Source organism: Neopsephotus bourkii, unplaced genomic scaffold (genome assembly GCF_033783945.1).
Source record: "Neopsephotus bourkii isolate Nb327-2 ecotype Australia unplaced genomic scaffold, CSIRO-AGI_Nbou_v1 NB_1778, whole genome shotgun sequence".
NCBI lineage: Eukaryota > Metazoa > Chordata > Aves > Psittaciformes > Psittacidae > Neopsephotus > Neopsephotus bourkii.
The window spans coordinates 726245-744325 of NW_026902252.1; the positions used below are offsets into that span (position 1 = coordinate 726245).

The window sequence follows — 18081 nt, forward strand, 5'->3', positions numbered from 1 at the left end:
GATGGATTGGGATATGGTGAGGATGAGGATGAGTTGGAATGGGATGGATTGGGATATGGTGAGGATGAGGATGGGATGAGTTGGAATGGGATGGATTGGGATATGGTGAGGATGAGGATGGGATGAGTTGGAATGGGATGGATTGGGATATGGTGAGGATGAGGATGGGATGAGTTGGAAAGGGATGGATTGGGATGGGGTGAGGATGAGGATGGGATGAGTTGGAATGGGATGGATTGGGATATGGTGAGGATGAGGATAATATGGCATGTACTGGGAGGAGATGGATGGGGATGGGTGAGGATGAAGACAAGAACGGGATGGGATGAATGTAATGGGTTGGGATGGATTAGTTGAGGATGGGATGAGGTGAGGATGAAGATGAGATTAGATAGGACTGGGATGGGGAAGAGGAGGGGATGGAACAGGTTGGGATGGGATGGAACAGGCTGGGATTGGGATGGGGTGGGGATGAGGATGGGATGAGTTGGGTGGGAAGGGTTCTCCATCAGGCTGTTGACATCCCTCTGTCCATGTCCTAAGATCCTCCTGGTTTGGGATGAGCTTCCAAGAGCTTAGGGTTAGGGTTAGGTCTCCATCTTCGGTGTGCCCCCCCCAGTGTCCCCAGGCACCCCGAATCACCCCATTGCCCAGCATCTCCCATCTCGGACGGTCCTGGATCCATTCATTACGGATACTCCCCCTTTTATCCCATTTTCAGCCCCCACATTCCCCAAACCAGGCCATTGGGAGAGCCGGGATCATCTCGGATCACGTTCCCCTTGGTTGGGTTTATTCCCATCGGTGCTTTCACTTCTGCCACAGCTTTCCCTGCCGGGACTTTCTGTACCCACAGGGATGCAAACGGTGGTCGGGAATCTCGGAAGCATCATCGGGGATTGCTCTTTGTTGGGAATGGGCTTCTCCAACCCCAAATCCACATAGGAGGACATGGAACGGGGTTGGGAAGGGGGGGTTCCTCCACAAATGGGATAAGCAGCGCTCCAGGGTTTTGTTCCAGCTCTGCGTTGGGTGGATTTAGTGTTGGGTGTGGGAATGGGGCCCCTTTCCTGGGGAGGTGGTTGGTATGCAGGGATCAGGGATGAAATCATGGAATGGCGATAACCCCGCACCCGGCTCCAGCCAAACCAGGGGGGAAGAGAGCTAAAACCCAGATCCAAAGGATGGGGATGCCCTTGGGATAGATCCGGAGGAGCAGGGGGGAATCCATGCTGTAAATCACTGTTGGGGGGGGCTCTGGTAAAGCTTTGGGGCTGATGCACCTGTGGGATCCCCCCTGGCATCGCTGCTCCTTCCCATTGGCATCACCGCATCCGGATGGTGCCTTGGGGAACCCATTGGGTTGGCTCCATGGAGAGCGAGCAGGGGGGTCCCGATGGGAAAACGCGGTTCCTAAAGGGAATTCCTCAGTGTCCTCAATGTCTTCATCCCCATCTGCGGGTCAGCGGGCAGGAAATCCGTTGGGAAATGCCTCTGTGCAGCTCCTCCATCCCGTTTCCTTCCCGAGAAACCCCTCATTTTCCATCTAAAGCCGGTGGGTGATGCGGCATTCCCGGTGTCGGAAGGGGGTTAATCCTCCCTCCCGACTTTTCCATGTTGGTGACCCCAAACAGTGGGATTTGCACCATGGATTGGGAGCTTTGGGGATGTTTGGTGGCAGGGAAAGAAAAGCAGAAGGTTCCCGAGATTCCCGGCTTCTGGAAGCGGGCGCTTGGGCTCTAATGAGGTAATGGCTTAATTAGAGTGAATTAGTTAATGATTGCATGAATCCATAAGGAAAGGGAATCCCCCAACCGGGATGAAACCCATCCGACAGCAAAGGCCGCTCCCGGCGTTCCATGGAAGCACGCATGGCGCCGGAGCACGTCCCGGCGTGCCCATGCCCATCCTGCCGGCAGCACCGCTCCAGCCGACCGCGGTGAAGGGAAGATTCCAGTATGGATCCCTCCGGCAGCGCCGGCACACGCGGCGCACGTGGCAATGGGATGGGTTTGCCTTGGTTTTCCATGCCCGCCAGGGCTGTCCTGGCATGCTGCGGCACGCTGGAGCCGCGATGGATGCATGGATGGATGCATGGATGGATGCATGGATGGATGCATAGGTGGATGCATGGGTGGATGCATGGATGGATGCATGGATGGATGCATGGATGGATGCATGGATGGATGCATGGATGGATGCATGGATGGATGCATGGATGGATGCATAGATGGATGCATGGATGGGTGCATGGATGGATGCATGGATGGATGCATGGATGGAGAAGGGCAGCGTTTCCCTTTAGAATCCCAGGAATTAAGGCATGGCGGGGCTTCCGGCTTCATACTGGGGTTACTGGGAGGTAATGGAGCAAATTAAACTAATTAACCAGGATTAATTCCCCTATTTGCCCCATGGTTTCCCTGTATCACCTCATGGGATGCACGGCGCCATTCCCAGTGGGATCAACGCTCTCCATCACCCCCATTTCCCACCCCCATCAATGAATAACCCATTCATACACTGGGATGGACCCCCCACACCCCTTTCCCAGCCCCTGAGCCTGGATTTGGGGTGAAAAAGGGGGATTTTGGTCTATCTCCATCAGAGCTGGCTCCATCCCTGTTGTCTGATGCTTTCATTTCAGCCATTCCCAGTCCCCCGTGGGTCCCCAAGGGGAGACAAGACCTGAATTCCTAATGCAGGGAAAACAAGCAGGGAAAAAAACCACCAACCAAAGCCATGTGGGTTTATTATTTTAATGGGAAGGGGGGGGCTTTTTCCGACCTTTTTGGGCCTGTCGGGAAAAGGAACAAAGTGGGTGGTTATTCCCCGAAAGGAGGGGATGGGATAAGGGGGGATGCCCGGGTTGGGGTGGGAAAAGGGGGGTACCGGCAACCGGAGCTGAGTTTGTTCCCTTTGGCTCCGGACCAGCGTTCCCGCTGCCTCTGGAATATGCAGCTTCATTCCCACCCCAGGGAATTGCATCCCTATCCCTGTGCCTCTGCTTGGACACAGAGAACCCCCCCCCTCCTCCATCCCTCCCCAGCCCCTGGTCTCTGCTCTATAGGGGACCAAAGGGCCCCTTGCTATGGGGCAGCCAGTGCTGGCAAAGCCCATTGGTCCCCATAGGTCACATAGATGCCCATAGAGCCTTACAGGTCCTTTAGGTTTCCATATGTCCACACAGGTCTCCATAGGTCCTATAGGATTCCATAGGACCCCACTGGTCGCCACAAGTCCTATAGATGCCCGTAGGTCCCCATAGGTGCCCACTGGTCCCATAGGTTCCATAGGACCCCATAGGTCCCTATATGTCCCCGCAGTTCCCATAGGTCTCCACTTGTCCCTGTAGGTCCCTACAGGTCCCCATACATCCTCACAGGTTCCATAGACCCCTATTGGTCCCCATATGTCCACACAGGTCTCCATAGGTTCTATAGGATTCCATAGGTCCCCATAGGACCCCACTGGTCGCCACAAGTCCTATAGGTGTCCATAGGTTCCTATATGTTCCCATGGGTCCCATAGGTCCTATAGGACTCCACAGATCCCCATGGATTCTCACAGGTCCTCTAGGTCCCCATATGTCCCATAGGTCTCCACTTGTTCCTGTAGGTCCTTACAGGTCCCAATAGATCCTCACAGGCTCCATAGACCCCTATAGGTCCCTATAGGTCCCCACAGGTCCCCACAAGTCCCATAGGTCCCCATAGTTCCTATAGGTCCCACGGGTCCCCCTGTGGCCCAATCACCCCTCACCCATCACTTCTCTTTAAGTGATTTTTGGCCAGATTGGTTCAATTTGGGGTAAAACCCGGCTCTTTCCTCAGCGGCTCCGGTGCCAGCATCACCCCACCCCGTGCCCCCCGCGCTGCTTGGCGGTGCCTCGGGAGGGCGCCACTGAGCTCCGAGGGCCGCGGCCCCTTTAAGAGCCCCCCCCCCCCCCGCGGGCGGGCGGTGGTGCGCTCCGGTGGGCCGCGCCGCGCGGAGGACAATGGGGCGGGGGCGGCACCATTGTGGCTGCGGGGGGAGGGCGGGCAGGAAGTGCGGCGTGGCCCCGCCCCCTCCGCGTCGTCCACACACACATACACACGCCCCCCCCCCATTCCGCCTGTCGCGACTGGATCGTGACATTCCCCCCATCCCCTCACCCCATCCCGGACAGCGGCACGGTGAGGGCAGCGGGCAGCGGGTACCGGCGGGAGGGGGGGGGCGGGTCTCGAACCCGGGTCCTTTCGGGAGCTGGGTGGAGGGGAGGGGGGTCTCGAACCCGGGTCCTCCCGGTGCAGCCGCTCCCCTGGGTCCCTTCCAATGCAGCCTCATCCCCGGCCCCACGTTGCAGCCCCGTTGCGGACGCTCCCCCCCCCCGGGTTGTCCCCATTGCAGGCTCGTCCCCGAGTCCCCCATTGTCATCTTCATCCCTAGTGCCGCCCTATTAAAGCCCCTCTCGGGCTCCCCCGTATCACCTGCACCCCAATCCCCCCTCTTTGCAACCTGATCCCCCATTCCCTCCCACTGCATCCCCCAGCGGCCACCTGACCCCCAGTTCCATCCCCTCTCCCAACGCTGCCATTGCATCCTCACCCCCAGTTCCCCCCTTACAACCCTCGCGGTCCCTCTATTGCATCCCCAGCTCCCCTTTTGCATCCTGACCCCTAAGTCCTCCCCCTGGTTGAGGGGCAGGGAGTATTCCCTCCTCCCAGTGCTCCCATTGCATTCTGATCCCCAATTCCCTCTATTGCACCCCCAGTTCCCCACATTGCATCCCCCAACTCCACCATTGCAACCCTAATTCCCCCCATTGCGTCCTGCCACCCAATTCCACCCATTACAATCCCTCCCACCTCCCCTCATTGCATCCTGACCCCTAATTCCCCCTATTGCATCCCTCCAGACCCCCAATTGCCACCTGACCCCCAGTTCCCCCCATTCCATCCCTCCTCCTGCACGTTGCATCCTCCTCCCCGGTACCCCCCATTACAACCCCTAATTCCCTCCCAACCTCCAGTTCCCCCCCTCATTTAGCATCCCCAGACCCACCTCCCATCATTCCCATTCCAGGACCCCATTCCCACCTTCCCCAGCCCCACCATGGCCTGCAGCCTGAAGGACGAGCTGCTCTGCTCCATCTGCTTGAGCATCTACCAGGACCCGGTGAGCTTCGGGTGCGAGCACTACTTCTGCCGCCGGTGCATCACGGAGCACTGGGTGCGCCAGGAGCCGCAGGGTACCCGCGACTGCCCCGAGTGCCGCCGCACCTTCACCGAGCCCACCCTGGCCCCCAGCCTCAAGCTGGCCAACATCGTGGAGCGGTACAGCGCCTTCCCGCTGGACACGCTGCTGGGCGCCCAGCGCAGCCCCTTCCCCTGCAAGGACCACGACAAGGTCAAGCTCTTCTGCCTGACCGACCGCGCCGTCGTCTGCTTCTTCTGCGACCAGCCCGCCATGCACGAGCAGCACCAGGTCACCAACGTGGATGATGCGTTCGAGGAGCTGCAGGTGGGTCTGTGCGGCTGCCCAGAGTTCCTTTCTTCTCTCCTTCCATCCACTCACCCATCCACCCATCCTGCCTTCCGTTCTTCCATCCGTCCTTCTTTCCTTCCATCCGTTCTTCCTTCCCTCTATCCATCCATCCATTCATCCATACGTCCACCCATCCTTCTTTCCTTACATCCATCCTTCCATCCATCCATCCATCCATCCATTCATTCCTTCTTCCATCCATCCATCCATCCTTCCTTCCTTCCTTCCTTCCTTCCTTCCATCCATGGTTTAGTGTGAGGTGTCCCTACCCATGGCAGAGGGGTTGGAACTTGATGGTCTTAAGGTCCTTTCCTGCCCTAACTATTCTATGATTCTATGAATCTATGATCTTTGCTTCCATCCATCCATCCATCCTTCTTTCCTTCCTTCCTTACATCCATTCTTCCATCCATCCATCCATCCATCCATCCATCCATCCTTCCATTCATGCACCCATCTTTCCACCCATCCACCCTTCTATTCTTCCTTCCATCCATCCACCAATCCTTCCCCCCATCCATCCTTCCTTCCATCCTTTCATCCATCCACCCATCTGTCCATCCATCCCTCCATCCTTCCATTCTTCCTTCCAGCCATCCACTAGTCCTTCCCTTAATCCATCCATCCATCCATCCATCCATCCAACCATCCAACCATCCAACCTTCTTTCCTTCGTTCCTTACATCCATTCTTCCATCCATCCATCCATCCATCCATTCATCCATCCTTCCATCCTTCCATTCATGCACCCATCCTTCCACCCATCCACCCTTCTATTCTTCCCTCCATCCATCCACGAATCCTTCCCTCCATCCATCCATCCTTCCATCCATCCACCCATCCATCCGTTCATCCATCCATCCATCCATCCTTCCATCCATCCACCCATCCCTCCTTTCATCTATCCATCCATCCATCCATCCTTCCATCCATCCACCCATCCCTCCTTTCATCCATCCATCCATCCATCATCCATCCTTTCTTCCTTCATCCTTCCTTCTGTCCCTCCCCACCTCCCATGCAGCATCATCCCTGCCTGAGCTGCACCTCCGAGCTCCTTTGTCCATCTGTCCCAGCACCCAGTGGGGTCAGCCCCACGGCTTCCTCCTCTCTGTGTCTGTCCATCCATCCTGGTGCCCTTCAGCTGCTCCCATGGGATTCCCTTTCTCCATCCACACTGGGGGTCCCTGTGTTCTTTGCCTCCCCTCATTGGGGTGCTATGGGTTCCTCAGGAGCACACACCCCATAGCCCCCAGAGCAGGAAAGCTGCTTCCTGGGACCCACATCCCTGTTTGATCCCTGTTTGATCCCGGTCTGTCCTCAGCGGGAGCTGCGGGAGCAGCTCCAAGGGCTGCAGGAGAGTGAACGCGGCCACACGGAAGCTCTGCACGTCCTGCGGCGGCAGCTGGCCGAGACCAAGGTAGGAGCCACCCCAGCGCCTGCATCCCAACCCACAGCCCTTCCCTGCACCCCAGAGACCCCAAACCCCCCCATTCCATGGGGCTGCTACCCCAGAACCCACCGCAGTGCGATGAAGCCCATCAGGCTGCTGATCCCAAACAGGGAACAAAAGATGCTCCCTTCAGGGCTGCTTTTAGTTGTCTTTTTAACTCATTTGTAGTTTGTATTCCATAGAACCATGGAAACATGGAATGGTTTGGGTTGGAAGGGAGCTTAAATCCCATCCAGCTCCAACCCCTGCCACAGGCAGGGACCCCTTCCACTGGAGCAGCTTGCTCCAAGCCCCTGTGTCCAACCTGGCCTTGAGCACTGCCAGGGATGGGGCAGCCACAGCTTCTCTGGGCACCCTGTGCCAGCGCCTCAGCACCCTCACAGGGAAGAGCTTCTCCCTTATCTCCAACCCTATTTAAACCCTTGATCTCCTTGCTCACCTTTTGGTGAGCTTTGGTCCTCTCCATCCCCACCAGCACCATGGTTTAGCTTTAGGGTGAAACACCCACCCGTGGAGCCCCTGGGGTTGAGTTAACGGTGCTGTAAGGGTCTCTTTGGGGGATCAAAGCCTCATGGGGAAGGGGGATCCTGACCCTTCCACCCCCCCCAAGTCCTCAGCCAAGAGCCTGCGGGCGACCATCGGGGAGGCCTTTGAGCGGCTGCACCGGCTGCTGCGGGAGCGGCAGAAGGCGATGCTGGAGGAGCTGGAGGCCGACACGGCCCGGACCATCACCGACATCGAGCAGAAGATGCAGCGCTGCAGCCAGCAGCTGCGCAGGGTGCAGGAGGGCAGCCAGATCCTGCAGGAGCGCCTGGCTGAGGCCGACAAACACCTCTTCCTGGCTGGAGTCGCATCCCTTTCCGAGAGGTGGGTGATGCCAAAGGGATGCTGTGGTCCTGTCCCTGTCCCCCTCCGACCCCTGCATCCTCATGCTCCATCGCATCGCTCCTTCGCAGGCTCAAAGGGAAGATCCAGGAGACCAACCTGACCTATGAGGACTTCCCCACCTCCAAGTACATGGGGCCGCTGCAGTACACCATCTGGAAATCGCTGTTCCAGGATATCCATCCTGGTGAGGGCATGGGAGGGGATGGATGAAGGGTTCGGGGGGGGCTGGGGAGGGATGGGGATGGGAATGGCACTGGGGAGAGATGAGGGTGGGAATGGCATTGGTGAGGGATGAGGATGGGAATGGCACTGGGGAGAGATGAGAATGGAAATGACACTGGTGAGAGATGAGGATGGGAAGGGCACTGGTGAGGGATGAGGATGGGAATGACACTGGGGAGAGATGAGAATGGGAATGACACTGGTGAGAGATGAGGATGGGAAGGGCACTGGTGAGGGATGAGGATGGGAATGACACTGGTGAGGGGTGAGGATGGGAATGGCACTGGAGAGAGATGAGGATGGGAATGGCACTGGAGAGAGATGAGGGTGGGAATGGCACTGGTGAGGGGTGAGGATGGGAATGGCACTGGGGAGAGACAGAATGGGAATGGCACTGGGGAGAGATGAGAATGGGAATGGCATTGGTGAGGGATGAGGATGGGAATGGCACTGGGGAGAGACAGAATGGGAATGGCACTGGGGAGAGATGAGAATGGGAATGGCATTGGTGAGGGATGAGGATGGGAATGGCACTGGTGAGAGATAATGATGGGAAGGGCACCAGTGAGGGATGAGGATGGGAATGGCACTGGTGAGGGATGAAGATGGGAAAGGCACTGGTGAGGGATGAAGATGGGAAAGGCACTGGTGAGGGATGAGGATGGGAATGGCACTGGGGAGAGATGAGAATGGGAATGGCACTGGTGAGAGATAATGATGGGAAGGGCACCAGTGAGGGATGAGGATGGGAATGGCACTGGTGAGGGATGAGGATGGGAATGGCACTGGTGAGGGATGAGGATGGGAATGGCACTGGGGAGAGATGAGGATGGGAATGGCACTGGTGAGGGATGAGGATGGGAATGGCACCGGTGAAGGATGAGGATGGGAATGGCACCGGTGAGGGATGAGGATGGGAATGACACTGGTGAGAGATGAGGATGGGAATGGCACTGGTGAGGGATGAGGATGGGAATGGCACTGGTGAGGGATGAAGATGGGAAAGGCACCGGTGAGGGATGAAGATGGGAAAGGCACTGGTGAGGGATGAGGATGGGAATGGCACTGGGGAGAGATGAGGATGGGAATGGCATTGATGAGGGATGAGGATGGGAATGTTGGTTGAGGATGCACCAGTGATGGACGGGGCTAGGACATCACCAATGAGGGCTCAGTACCCTGGCGACCCTCTCCCCACCACAGTGCCCTTCTGCCTCTGGGTACCACATTGACCCCATTATCCCCCCCATTATCCCTTACCCCAGTGCCAGCAGCGCTGACGCTGGACCCCGGCACCGCTCACCACCGCCTCATCCTGTCCGACGACTGCACCATCGTGGCTTACGGCAACCTGCACCCGCAGCCGCTGCAGGACTCCCCTCGCCGCTTCGACGTGGAGGTCTCGGTGCTGGGCTCGGAGGCTTTCGGTGCTGGGGTGCATTACTGGGAGGTGGTGGTGTCCGAGAAGACGCAGTGGATGATCGGCTTGGCGCACGAAGCCGTCACCCGCAAGGGCAGCATCCAGATCCAGCCCAGCCGCGGGTTCTACTGCATCGTGATGCACGACGGCAACCAGTACAGCGCCTGCACCGAGCCCTGGACCAGGCTCAACGTCAAGAGCAAGCTGGAGAAAGTGGGGGTGTTCCTGGACTATGATAAAGGGCTCCTCATCTTCTACAACGCCGATGACATGTCCTGGCTCTATACCTTCCGGGAGCGCTTTCCTGGCAAGCTCTGCTCCTATTTCAGCCCTGGCCAGAGCCATGCCAATGGGAAGAACGTCCAACCCCTCCGCATCAACACCGTGCGCATCTGATGTAGGGGTGTGGGTGTCCCCATTCCCAATGGGTGTTTGCCTGCTCTTTGGTGGAGGTTTCGGGCTGATCCTGCCCCAGGAACTGGTGCTGGCACTGGGTAGGATCTCCTTTCCCCCCCCCACTCCTTTGTCCTGTGCTTCCAAGGGGGAGCCCAGTGTGGGCGGGGCCTGGGCTGCTGCAATAAAGGATTTGGTGAGAAGGGGCTGGGTGATGGAGAACCCCTCCCAGGGTATCCTGTGCTATGGGTGCTGCACCATGGGGCACGTGTGTGGTGTGCCATTGGTACTGCACCGTGCCATGGGGGCGTGGCATCAGTTCTACACTGTGTATGGGGCACTATAGGTACTGCACCGTGCCATAGGTACTGCACTGTGCCGGGGGGCACTATGGCATCAGTTCTGCACCATGTATGGGGCACTATAGGTACTGCACTGTGCCATGGGGGGCCATGGGATCAGTTCTGCACTGTGTATGGGGTACTATAGGTACTGCACCATGCCATGGGGGGCCATGGCATCAGTTCTGCACTGTGTATGGGGCACTATAGGTACTGCACTGTGCCGTGGGGGGCCATGGCATCAGTTCTACACTGTGTATGGGGCACTATAGGTACTGCACTGTGCCGTGGGGGGCCATGGGATCAGTTCTACACTGTGTATGGGGCACTATAGGTACTGCACTGTGCCGTGGGGGGCCATGGGATCAGTTCTACACCGTGTATGGGGCACTATAGGTACTGCACTGTGCCATGGGGGGCTATGGCATCAATTCTGCACCGTGTATGGGGCACTATAGGTACTGCACCGTGCCATGGGGCATTGGGATGTGCCATGCCATAGGATCTGCACCATGCCATGTGTGTTCAGTGCTATAGGTGCCAGTTGGAGCTGTGGGGTGCTGGGGTGTGCCATGCCATGGGGCATTCACCATGCACTGTATGTATGGTTCACTGCACCGTAGGTACTGTGCTGTGCCATACTGTGCCACAGCCCTGGGCACACCGGGGGTCTCTTACAGGGGAGGCTGTCTGTGGGGCTGGGGTGTGTGTGGGACACAGTGGGGAGTGCTGGGCTGCCCTGCTTGGGGTTGGGTTATACGGGTTGGTGTATAGGGGAGGCTGTATGGGCGCTCTGTGGGAGGTGTGATGTACTGGGGGGCTATAGCAAGGGTGTGATCTGTAGGGGTAGGTTGGGTGGGGGGTGCTTTACCCAGGGGTGTGATCTATAGGGGGCTATATAGGGGTGTGATGCATAGGGGATGTGATGTATAAAGAGTACTTTATAGGGGGGTATGATGTACGGGATGTATGATGTCTATATAGGGGGTGGGATTGAGGGGGGTGTGATCTAGAGAGGGGCTATGGAGGGATGTGGGCTATAGGTTGGGTTGGGTATCCAGGGGTTGTGATGTATGTGATCCATAGGAGGGCTATGGGGCTATATAGAGTGCGAGGTGTATAAAGGGTACTCTATAGGGTGGGGGTCCAAACAGGGGGTGGGATGTATGGGGGGGGCTATATATAGAGTATGATATATAGGGGCTGGGGGGGGCTGTCCTCCCGGCCGCCAGGGGGCGCGTTCGCCTGTCTGGCTCAGCCGGCTGCGCATGCGCGACTGGAGCGGAGGCGGGCGGGCAGGGCCGGACACAACGGTGGCACTTCCGCGCGTGCGCGCGGAGGAGGGGGCCGCGCCGCCGCCATCTTGCCCCGGGAGCGGGCCCGCCGGTACCGGGGGGGGGTTAAGGGGTACAGTGGGGCCTGTAGGGAGCAGTGGGGTCTATAGGGGGCTGTGGGGCCTGTAGGGAGAAGTGGGGCCTATAGCGGGCAGTGGGGACTATAGGGGGCTGTGGGGCCTGTAGGGAGCAGTGGGGCCTATAGCGGGCTGTGGGGCCTGTAGGGAGCAGTGGGGCCTATAGCGGGCTGTGGGGCCTATATGGAGCAGTGGGGCCTGTAGGGGGCTGTGGGGCCTATAGGGAGCAGTGAGGCTATAGGGGGCTGTGGGGCCTGCAGGGAGCAGTGGGGCCTATAGGGAGCAGTGAGGCCTATAGGGAGCAGTGAGGCCTATATGGAGCAGTGGGGCTATAGGGGGCTGTGGGGATGGGGTCTGTGGGGCGATGGGGACGTGTGAGGTGCCATAGGAGCGTGTGGGGCTCGGGCGGTGTCACTGGTACCTGGTGTTGGAGGGGCGGTGCTGTGGGGCCCATGGGGCTGCCATGGGGGTAAGGAGCGGTTCGGGGGGGGGCTCGGTGGTGACCCCCCCCCTTCCTCTCACACCTCCAGCCATGGAGGCGGGCGCGGGCGGGCGCAAGGAGCGGCCGAAGCCGCGGGAGCCGGCGGCGCGGCTGGAGAGGGCCCGGCAGAGGGCGGCGCAGCAGGAGCTCAAGCAGCGGCAGCGGGCGGAGGTGGGTACCGACCCCCCCCTTGTGTACCCCGTGCGTGTCCCCCCCCTCTGCCTGGCTCCCCGTTGTCCCCCTCTTTGTCCCCCCTTTTTCCCCCTTCCCCCCCTTTGCCCCCCTTTGTCCTTCCCTTGTCCCTCTTTGTCTCCCCACTTTACCCCCTTGTCCCCCCCTTTGTCGCCCCCTTTGTCCCCCCCCTTGTCCCCCCTTGTCCCCCTGTTTGCCCCCCTTGTCCCCTTCTTTGTCACCCTTTGTCCCCCCTTTTCCCCCTTGATCCCCTCTTGTCCCCCCCTTTGTCCCCCTTTTTCCCCTCTTATTCCCCCCTTTGCCCCCCCTTTAGTTCCCCCCTTGTACCCCTGTTGTCCCTCCCCTTTGCCCCTCCTTTGTCCCCTGTTGTGTCCCCCCATTTGTCCCCCTTCTTGTTCCTCCATCCCCCTCTTGTTCCCCCTTGTCCCCGTTTGCCCTTCTTGTCCCCCTCTTTGTCACCCTTTGTCCCCCCTTTTCCCTCTTCACCCCTCTTGTCCCCCCCTTTGTCCCCCTTTTCCCCCCTTGTTCCCCTCTTATTATTCCCCTCCCTTTGCCCCCCCTTTTGTTTCCCCCCTTTGTACCCCTGTTGTCCCTCCCCTTTGCCCCCCTTTGTCCCCCTTTGCCCCCCCTTTGTCCCCTGTTGTCCCCCCCCTTTGCCCCCCCTCTTTGTCATCTTCCCCCCCTCTTCCCACAGATCTATGCCCTGAACCGGGTGATGACGGAGCTGGAGCAGCAGCAGTTCGACTCCTTCTGCAGGCAGATGCAGGCGTCGGGCGAGTGACCCCTGGCCCCCTCCAGCCCCGCGTTATTTATTAGCAGAGAGCCCCTTGCTTTGGGGCTTTTCCTAAATAAACCCTGTGCTGGTCCCGTCTGGCTCCGGTGCCAATGGGAATGGGGATGGGAATGGGACTGGGAAGTGCCGGAGCGGGGCTGAGTGCCAGCGCAGCTGCAGGCACCGGCTCCAGCTCCCGGTGCTGGAATCAGGACATGGGGCTGGATCCAGCTGTTGGTGCCTCCCCAGGGATCCCGGCTTGAGCTTCGCTTCCAGCCTCCTCCTCCTCCAGCTTTCCAAAGGGTTTGGATCCGTGGATCTAAACCTCGCTTCCCTCTGTCCCAATCCCACCCCACACTGAAGGGGGGGATCAAACACATTTGATGGGTAAAACCATAAACCCCAACGTGCTGCTGGTGACTTGGGTGTCAAATCCCTCTGGACGTAGCCAACGGCTTCCTCCCCTGCAGGGAAGAGTCTTCCTCGGATTTGGAGGTGTAAATCCCCCCCCTTGGGATCCATTAACAGCACACGGTGGGAGTGATCCCGAAATTTGATGTTCCCTCGCACAGGGAAGGGGTTTGGGGGTCTCTGGAGTGGGTGACAGGGGTTCCTTCGTCCCCCATATGAGGAGTGGGGCACATGGGGTGTGCTTGGGGCAGAGTTATTCCTACAGCTCCTGTTACTCCCTTTCCTAAACAGGGTTGGATATGGAGAGGAATGAAGGGAGATGCTGGTGGAGGAGGAGGAAGAGGAGGAGGAAGGCTTTAGTAGGTGTTAGGCAGGGGTTGGGCTTTGCAGCTCCAGATGGCAAAGGGGAACACGATGTAGGACATGGACCAGGCGAGGCAATAGATGGAAGCCACCGTGGCTGGCGAGAAGAGGACAGCAGCCACCCCTGTGGGTTGGGAAGAGCCGTTGGGATCAGCCCCCTTCCTCCTCCTCCATCCCAATGGGGTTTAACCCCTCTCCATGCTTCCACCCCTACCCTTACCTCCAGCATAAACCACTTTCTTCCAGAGCTGGGACTCCAGCACCTTGTCATGGGGGTAGCAACCCCGGTCCAGCATGAAGAGGATCATGATGCCAGCGGTGACCTGCAGCAGGGCGGCGTTGCCCCCGGACAGCAGGAAGGTGCCCGCCAGCAGGGAGGATGCATAGGGACAGGGCACTCCCCGGTAGGTGAAGGGGATCCCTGCCGGGTGCCATACATTGAGCCAGGGGGAGGAATCACCCCCAAACCCCTTTTTAAGCCCCCCCTCCCCATAAACATCTTACCACTGGAGAAGAAGCAGAGGCGGGTGAACACAGCCAGCACATAGGCGAGGGCCAGCGCCGCGCTCAGCACCCCCTGCGGCTGCAGCAGCAGCGCCGTGGCCAACCCGAACGTGGTGAAATCGGCAAAATCATCCAGCTTGGCACCTGCAGGCAGGGAGATGCTGGGGGAATGGGGGGGCACAGGGGGCACCCCCATAGTGCATTACCGTTATGGTGGGACCGACTCACCCAGTGCCGAGCAGGCGTTGAGGCGCCGGGCGACGGCACCGTCAGCCAGATCCAGGAGGAAGCCCACAAGCAAGAGCCAGCAGGAGTGGTGGTGCTGCCTGGGGAGGGCAGAGCCGGTGTCACCCCCCTTTCATCACCCCCTTTATCACCTCCTTTCCCCCCTTCTCTCTCCAACCCTGCTACCTGTTGAGGCTGCAGAGGATGGACGAGAGCCCGGCCACCAGGTTGGCCACCGAGAGCCCGTTGGCAGCGTTCCTCCGGATGAATTCCAGCGCCCTGCTCCGACCCCATCCCTTCCGCTCGCTCAGGAACAGCTTCTTGGTGGACTGGAAAACACCTGCGAGGCCCCGAGGCGGCGGTGACGGCCGAGCCGGCACCGCTTCCAACCAGGGACTCATCGGAGCAACCCCCCCCCGATGTACCACCTTGGTGCCCCCCCCAACCCCTTCCAACGCTTGGGAAGGGGCTGGAGGAGAGGTTTTGGGGGGTGCTGGTGGCTCCCCTCCTCCAAGCAGAGCCCCCCAAAGCTCTTTACCAAGCCCGAGGTGGGGTTTTGGCAAAGCCCTGCCTCACGCCGGCGGCGACAAGAAAACCAGGTCAATGAGTTAAAACAAGCACAGGACTGAACAGGATGGAGCGACACGAAGCCAAACCCCAGCTTAGACTAAACGCCAACCCCGGGTTTAAGCTCTATGGATCTTATATACCTATAGGCTAAGCTTTAGAGACAGAGTTTAAGGGTCATGTCCTACTAGCGGGCTTTGCCCCCTGCCTTTGCCGTGCTCCCAAAGCTGGTGAGATCCTTCATCTGAAAGAAAACAGGACGTCAGAGCAACACAAAAGCCACCCCCATCCCCTCAGCCCTCCCTGTACCCGCTCCCGGCTGAGCCCGCACCTGAGCATCACCAAAACGCCGCCAAAACCAGCTCCCAGGGGTCAAACCCCCCCCGAAACCCACCCCAAAACCCCCTCCGAACCCTTCAAACAAACCCTTCATTGCAAGGAATTCCCAGTTTTGGGAATGCCGCTGGGGCTGGAGGCTCTGTGTGCTGCTGGTGACCTTTGGACACCGCACCCGAGCTGCCGGTACGGGCAGAGCCGGACGGCTGCCGATGGAAAATCTCCCTTCCCGGCATCACAGCCTCGGCTTTCTCCAATGGGATCTGCGGCTCCAAACCTGACCCCAGCACCGGTTTCCCCCATGGTTGGGGTGATTCGGGTGGCTTTTGGGTGCCCAGAGGTGAAAAAGGGACAAAACGTGGTGGCTTTGGGGCTCGCTGTCACCATCCCTCTGCTCCCCTGCCCTGGGCAGGAGCATTCCCGGTATGGAGTAACCGGTAAGCATCACCCTGCGCGGGCATCGCCGTGGCACCCATTGCCCGCTTTGGGCTGGTTTAGCCCCAAAAGCAAGGCCGGGGGGGGGGGTGTGGGTGTGTGTTTGGGTGTCATCCTCTGCCCCACACTTCCACCAGAGCCTTTTATCCCTGTTTTTGGGGTGAAAACAGGCAGGTTTGGCTCATCCTGGGTGACACCGGGTGCGATACAGGCGTTGTGCACCCCTATGGGGTCTCACCCCTCCAGGACCGAGGGACAACAGTGCAGAATTCACCCACTTTTGGGGCTATTTCCTTGGGTTTTACCATTTCCACCCCAATTCCCAGGGCAGTGCTGGACCCATGACCCCTCGCTTGCTGCGGAAGGCCCCAAAGAGGGGCTGGGGATGCCGGGGTGTCGCGGTGGCACTTACCGACCGGCAGTGACACCATCCACATGGCTGCGGCGCTGGCAAAGGGAAACTGAGGCCGGGCCGGGAGCGGCGCTCGCCGGGATCCCGCAGTTATATAAGGAAAAGCTCCGGCGGCTGAGTCACGAGGGGGTGGGACCGGGCAGAGGACACGGGCACGGGCATGGACACGGGCACGGGCATGGGTATGGGTATGGGTATGGGTATGGGGACAGGCATGGACACGGACATGGGTATGGGTATGGGTATGGGGGCAGGCATGGACATGGACATGGGTATGGATACAGGGGGGTTCATAGGGGACTGGCACCCCCAGAAGGAGAAGCATCCGGGGGGTTGTGCGATGCTCACAGCACCCATACCATGCTGACAGCACCCATAGCAGGCTGACAGCACCCACACCATGCTCACAGCACCCATAGCAGGCTGATAGCACCCACTCCATGCTCACAGCACCCATAGCAGGCTGATAGCACCCACTCCATGCTCACAGCACCCATAGCATGCTGATAGCACCCACACCATGCTGACAGCACCCACACCATGCTCACAGCACCCACACCATGCTCATAGCACCCACACCATGCTGATAGCACCCACACCATGCTCACAGCACCCATAGCAGTGTCACTGCACCCATTCCACACCCACAGCACCTTTGCCAGCCTTGGAGCACCCTTACCAGGCTCGCTGCACCCATTCCACACCCACAGCACCCACGCCAGGCTCGCACTGCCCATGCCAGGCTCGCAGCACCCACGCCAGCCTCATAGCACCCATGCCAGGCTTGTAGCAGCCGTGCTGTATGTGTGACACCCATGACCTACCAATAGCACCCATACCAAGCTTATAGCACCCATATCACCCGCAGCACCCATACCATGTACACAGCACCCTTGACAGGCTTGTAGCACCCATACCACCCTCACAGCACCCATACCATGTACATAGCACCCATGCCAGGCTTGTACCACCCATATCACCCTCACAGCACCCATACCATGTACATAGCACCCATGACAGGCTTGTACCACCCATATCACCCTCACAGCACCCATACCATGTACATAACACCCTTGCAGCACCCATACCATGTACATAGCACCCATGACAGGCTTGTACCACCCATATCACCCTCACAGCACCCATACCATGTACATAACACCCTTGCAGCACCCATACCATGTACATAGCACCCATGACAGGCTTGTACCACCCATATCACCCTCACAGCACCCATACCATGTACATAACACCCTTGCAGCACCCATACCATGTACATAGCACCCATGACAGGCTTGTAGCACCCATACCACCCTCACAGCACCCATACCATGTACATAGCACCCTTGCAGCACCCATACCATGTACATAGCACCCATGACAGGTCTGTACCACCCATATCACCCTTGCAGCACCCATCCCATGCTCACAGCACCCATACCCTGCTTGTAGCACCCACACCCCCCCCACAGCACCCCCCCTATATCCATCCCCCCCCCTCCCCAGGGCCTCTCTCAGGCAGCACCCACACTTGTGCAAGGGTGTCACGAGTTGGGGCGGCCTCATCCAGCCCCGCGCCGAGCAAAGGGCCCGTGGGTGCTGGGTGCTGGGTGCTGGGTGCTGGGGAGACCAAAGGTCCCCAAGGCCAATAAAAGGGAACAGCAGGAATTTTCCACCCGGATCCCAATGGGAATTGCAGGGGGAGGGGGGGTTAGGGGGGGGGGTTTGG

At 59.0% G+C, this 18081-nt stretch overlaps 4 protein-coding genes across 9 annotated transcripts in view; 2 read left to right on the forward strand and 2 right to left on the reverse strand.

Moving 5' to 3' along the window:
* Positions 1 to 13194, forward strand: part of SVBP (small vasohibin binding protein) — a 152963-nt gene extending 139769 nt beyond the window's left edge. For 2 of the 3 annotated variants that reach the window (XM_061379574.1, XM_061379577.1), the window contains exons 2-3: positions 12179 to 12306; positions 13022 to 13194. In XM_061379574.1, the coding sequence (XP_061235558.1) occupies positions 12187 to 12306; positions 13022 to 13108 (207 nt within the window). In that variant the 5' untranslated portion in view covers positions 12179 to 12186 and the 3' untranslated portion in view covers positions 13109 to 13194. Of the gene's footprint in view, positions 1 to 11551; positions 11630 to 12178; positions 12307 to 13021 lie in introns of those variants that run through there. The other variant, XM_061379575.1, reaches the window with a different exon arrangement.
* Positions 1 to 18081, reverse strand: part of SLC2A1 (solute carrier family 2 member 1) — a 225271-nt gene that overhangs the window by 75217 nt on the left and 131973 nt on the right. The window lies entirely within an intron of this gene.
* Positions 5065 to 9908, forward strand: LOC133226249 (E3 ubiquitin-protein ligase TRIM62). Its single transcript, XM_061379537.1, has 5 exons — positions 5065 to 5502; positions 6851 to 6946; positions 7590 to 7846; positions 7936 to 8051; positions 9355 to 9908. Exons 1-5 carry the CDS (start codon positions 5095 to 5097, stop codon positions 9903 to 9905), a joined length of 1428 nt encoding a protein of 475 aa, XP_061235521.1. The 5' UTR covers positions 5065 to 5094; the 3' UTR covers positions 9906 to 9908.
* Positions 13851 to 17901, reverse strand: TMEM269 (transmembrane protein 269). Of its 4 annotated transcripts, XM_061379557.1 has the most exons (7): positions 17884 to 17901; positions 16353 to 16466; positions 14789 to 14942; positions 14606 to 14703; positions 14378 to 14521; positions 14094 to 14294; positions 13851 to 13997 (listed from the first exon to the last, which is right to left on the reverse strand). In XM_061379557.1, the coding sequence occupies exons 2-7, from the start codon at positions 16375 to 16377 to the stop codon at positions 13867 to 13869; spliced, it is 753 nt and encodes a 250-aa protein (XP_061235541.1). In that variant the 5' UTR covers positions 16378 to 16466; positions 17884 to 17901; the 3' UTR covers positions 13851 to 13866. The 4 variants fall into 4 exon arrangements, with proteins under 4 accessions (XP_061235541.1, XP_061235537.1, XP_061235540.1 ...); XM_061379553.1 differs by lacking the exon at positions 17884 to 17901 and having other exon boundaries at positions 14789 to 15413; positions 16353 to 16506; XM_061379556.1 differs by lacking the exons at positions 16353 to 16466; positions 17884 to 17901 and adding an exon at positions 15596 to 15782 and having other exon boundaries at positions 14789 to 15413.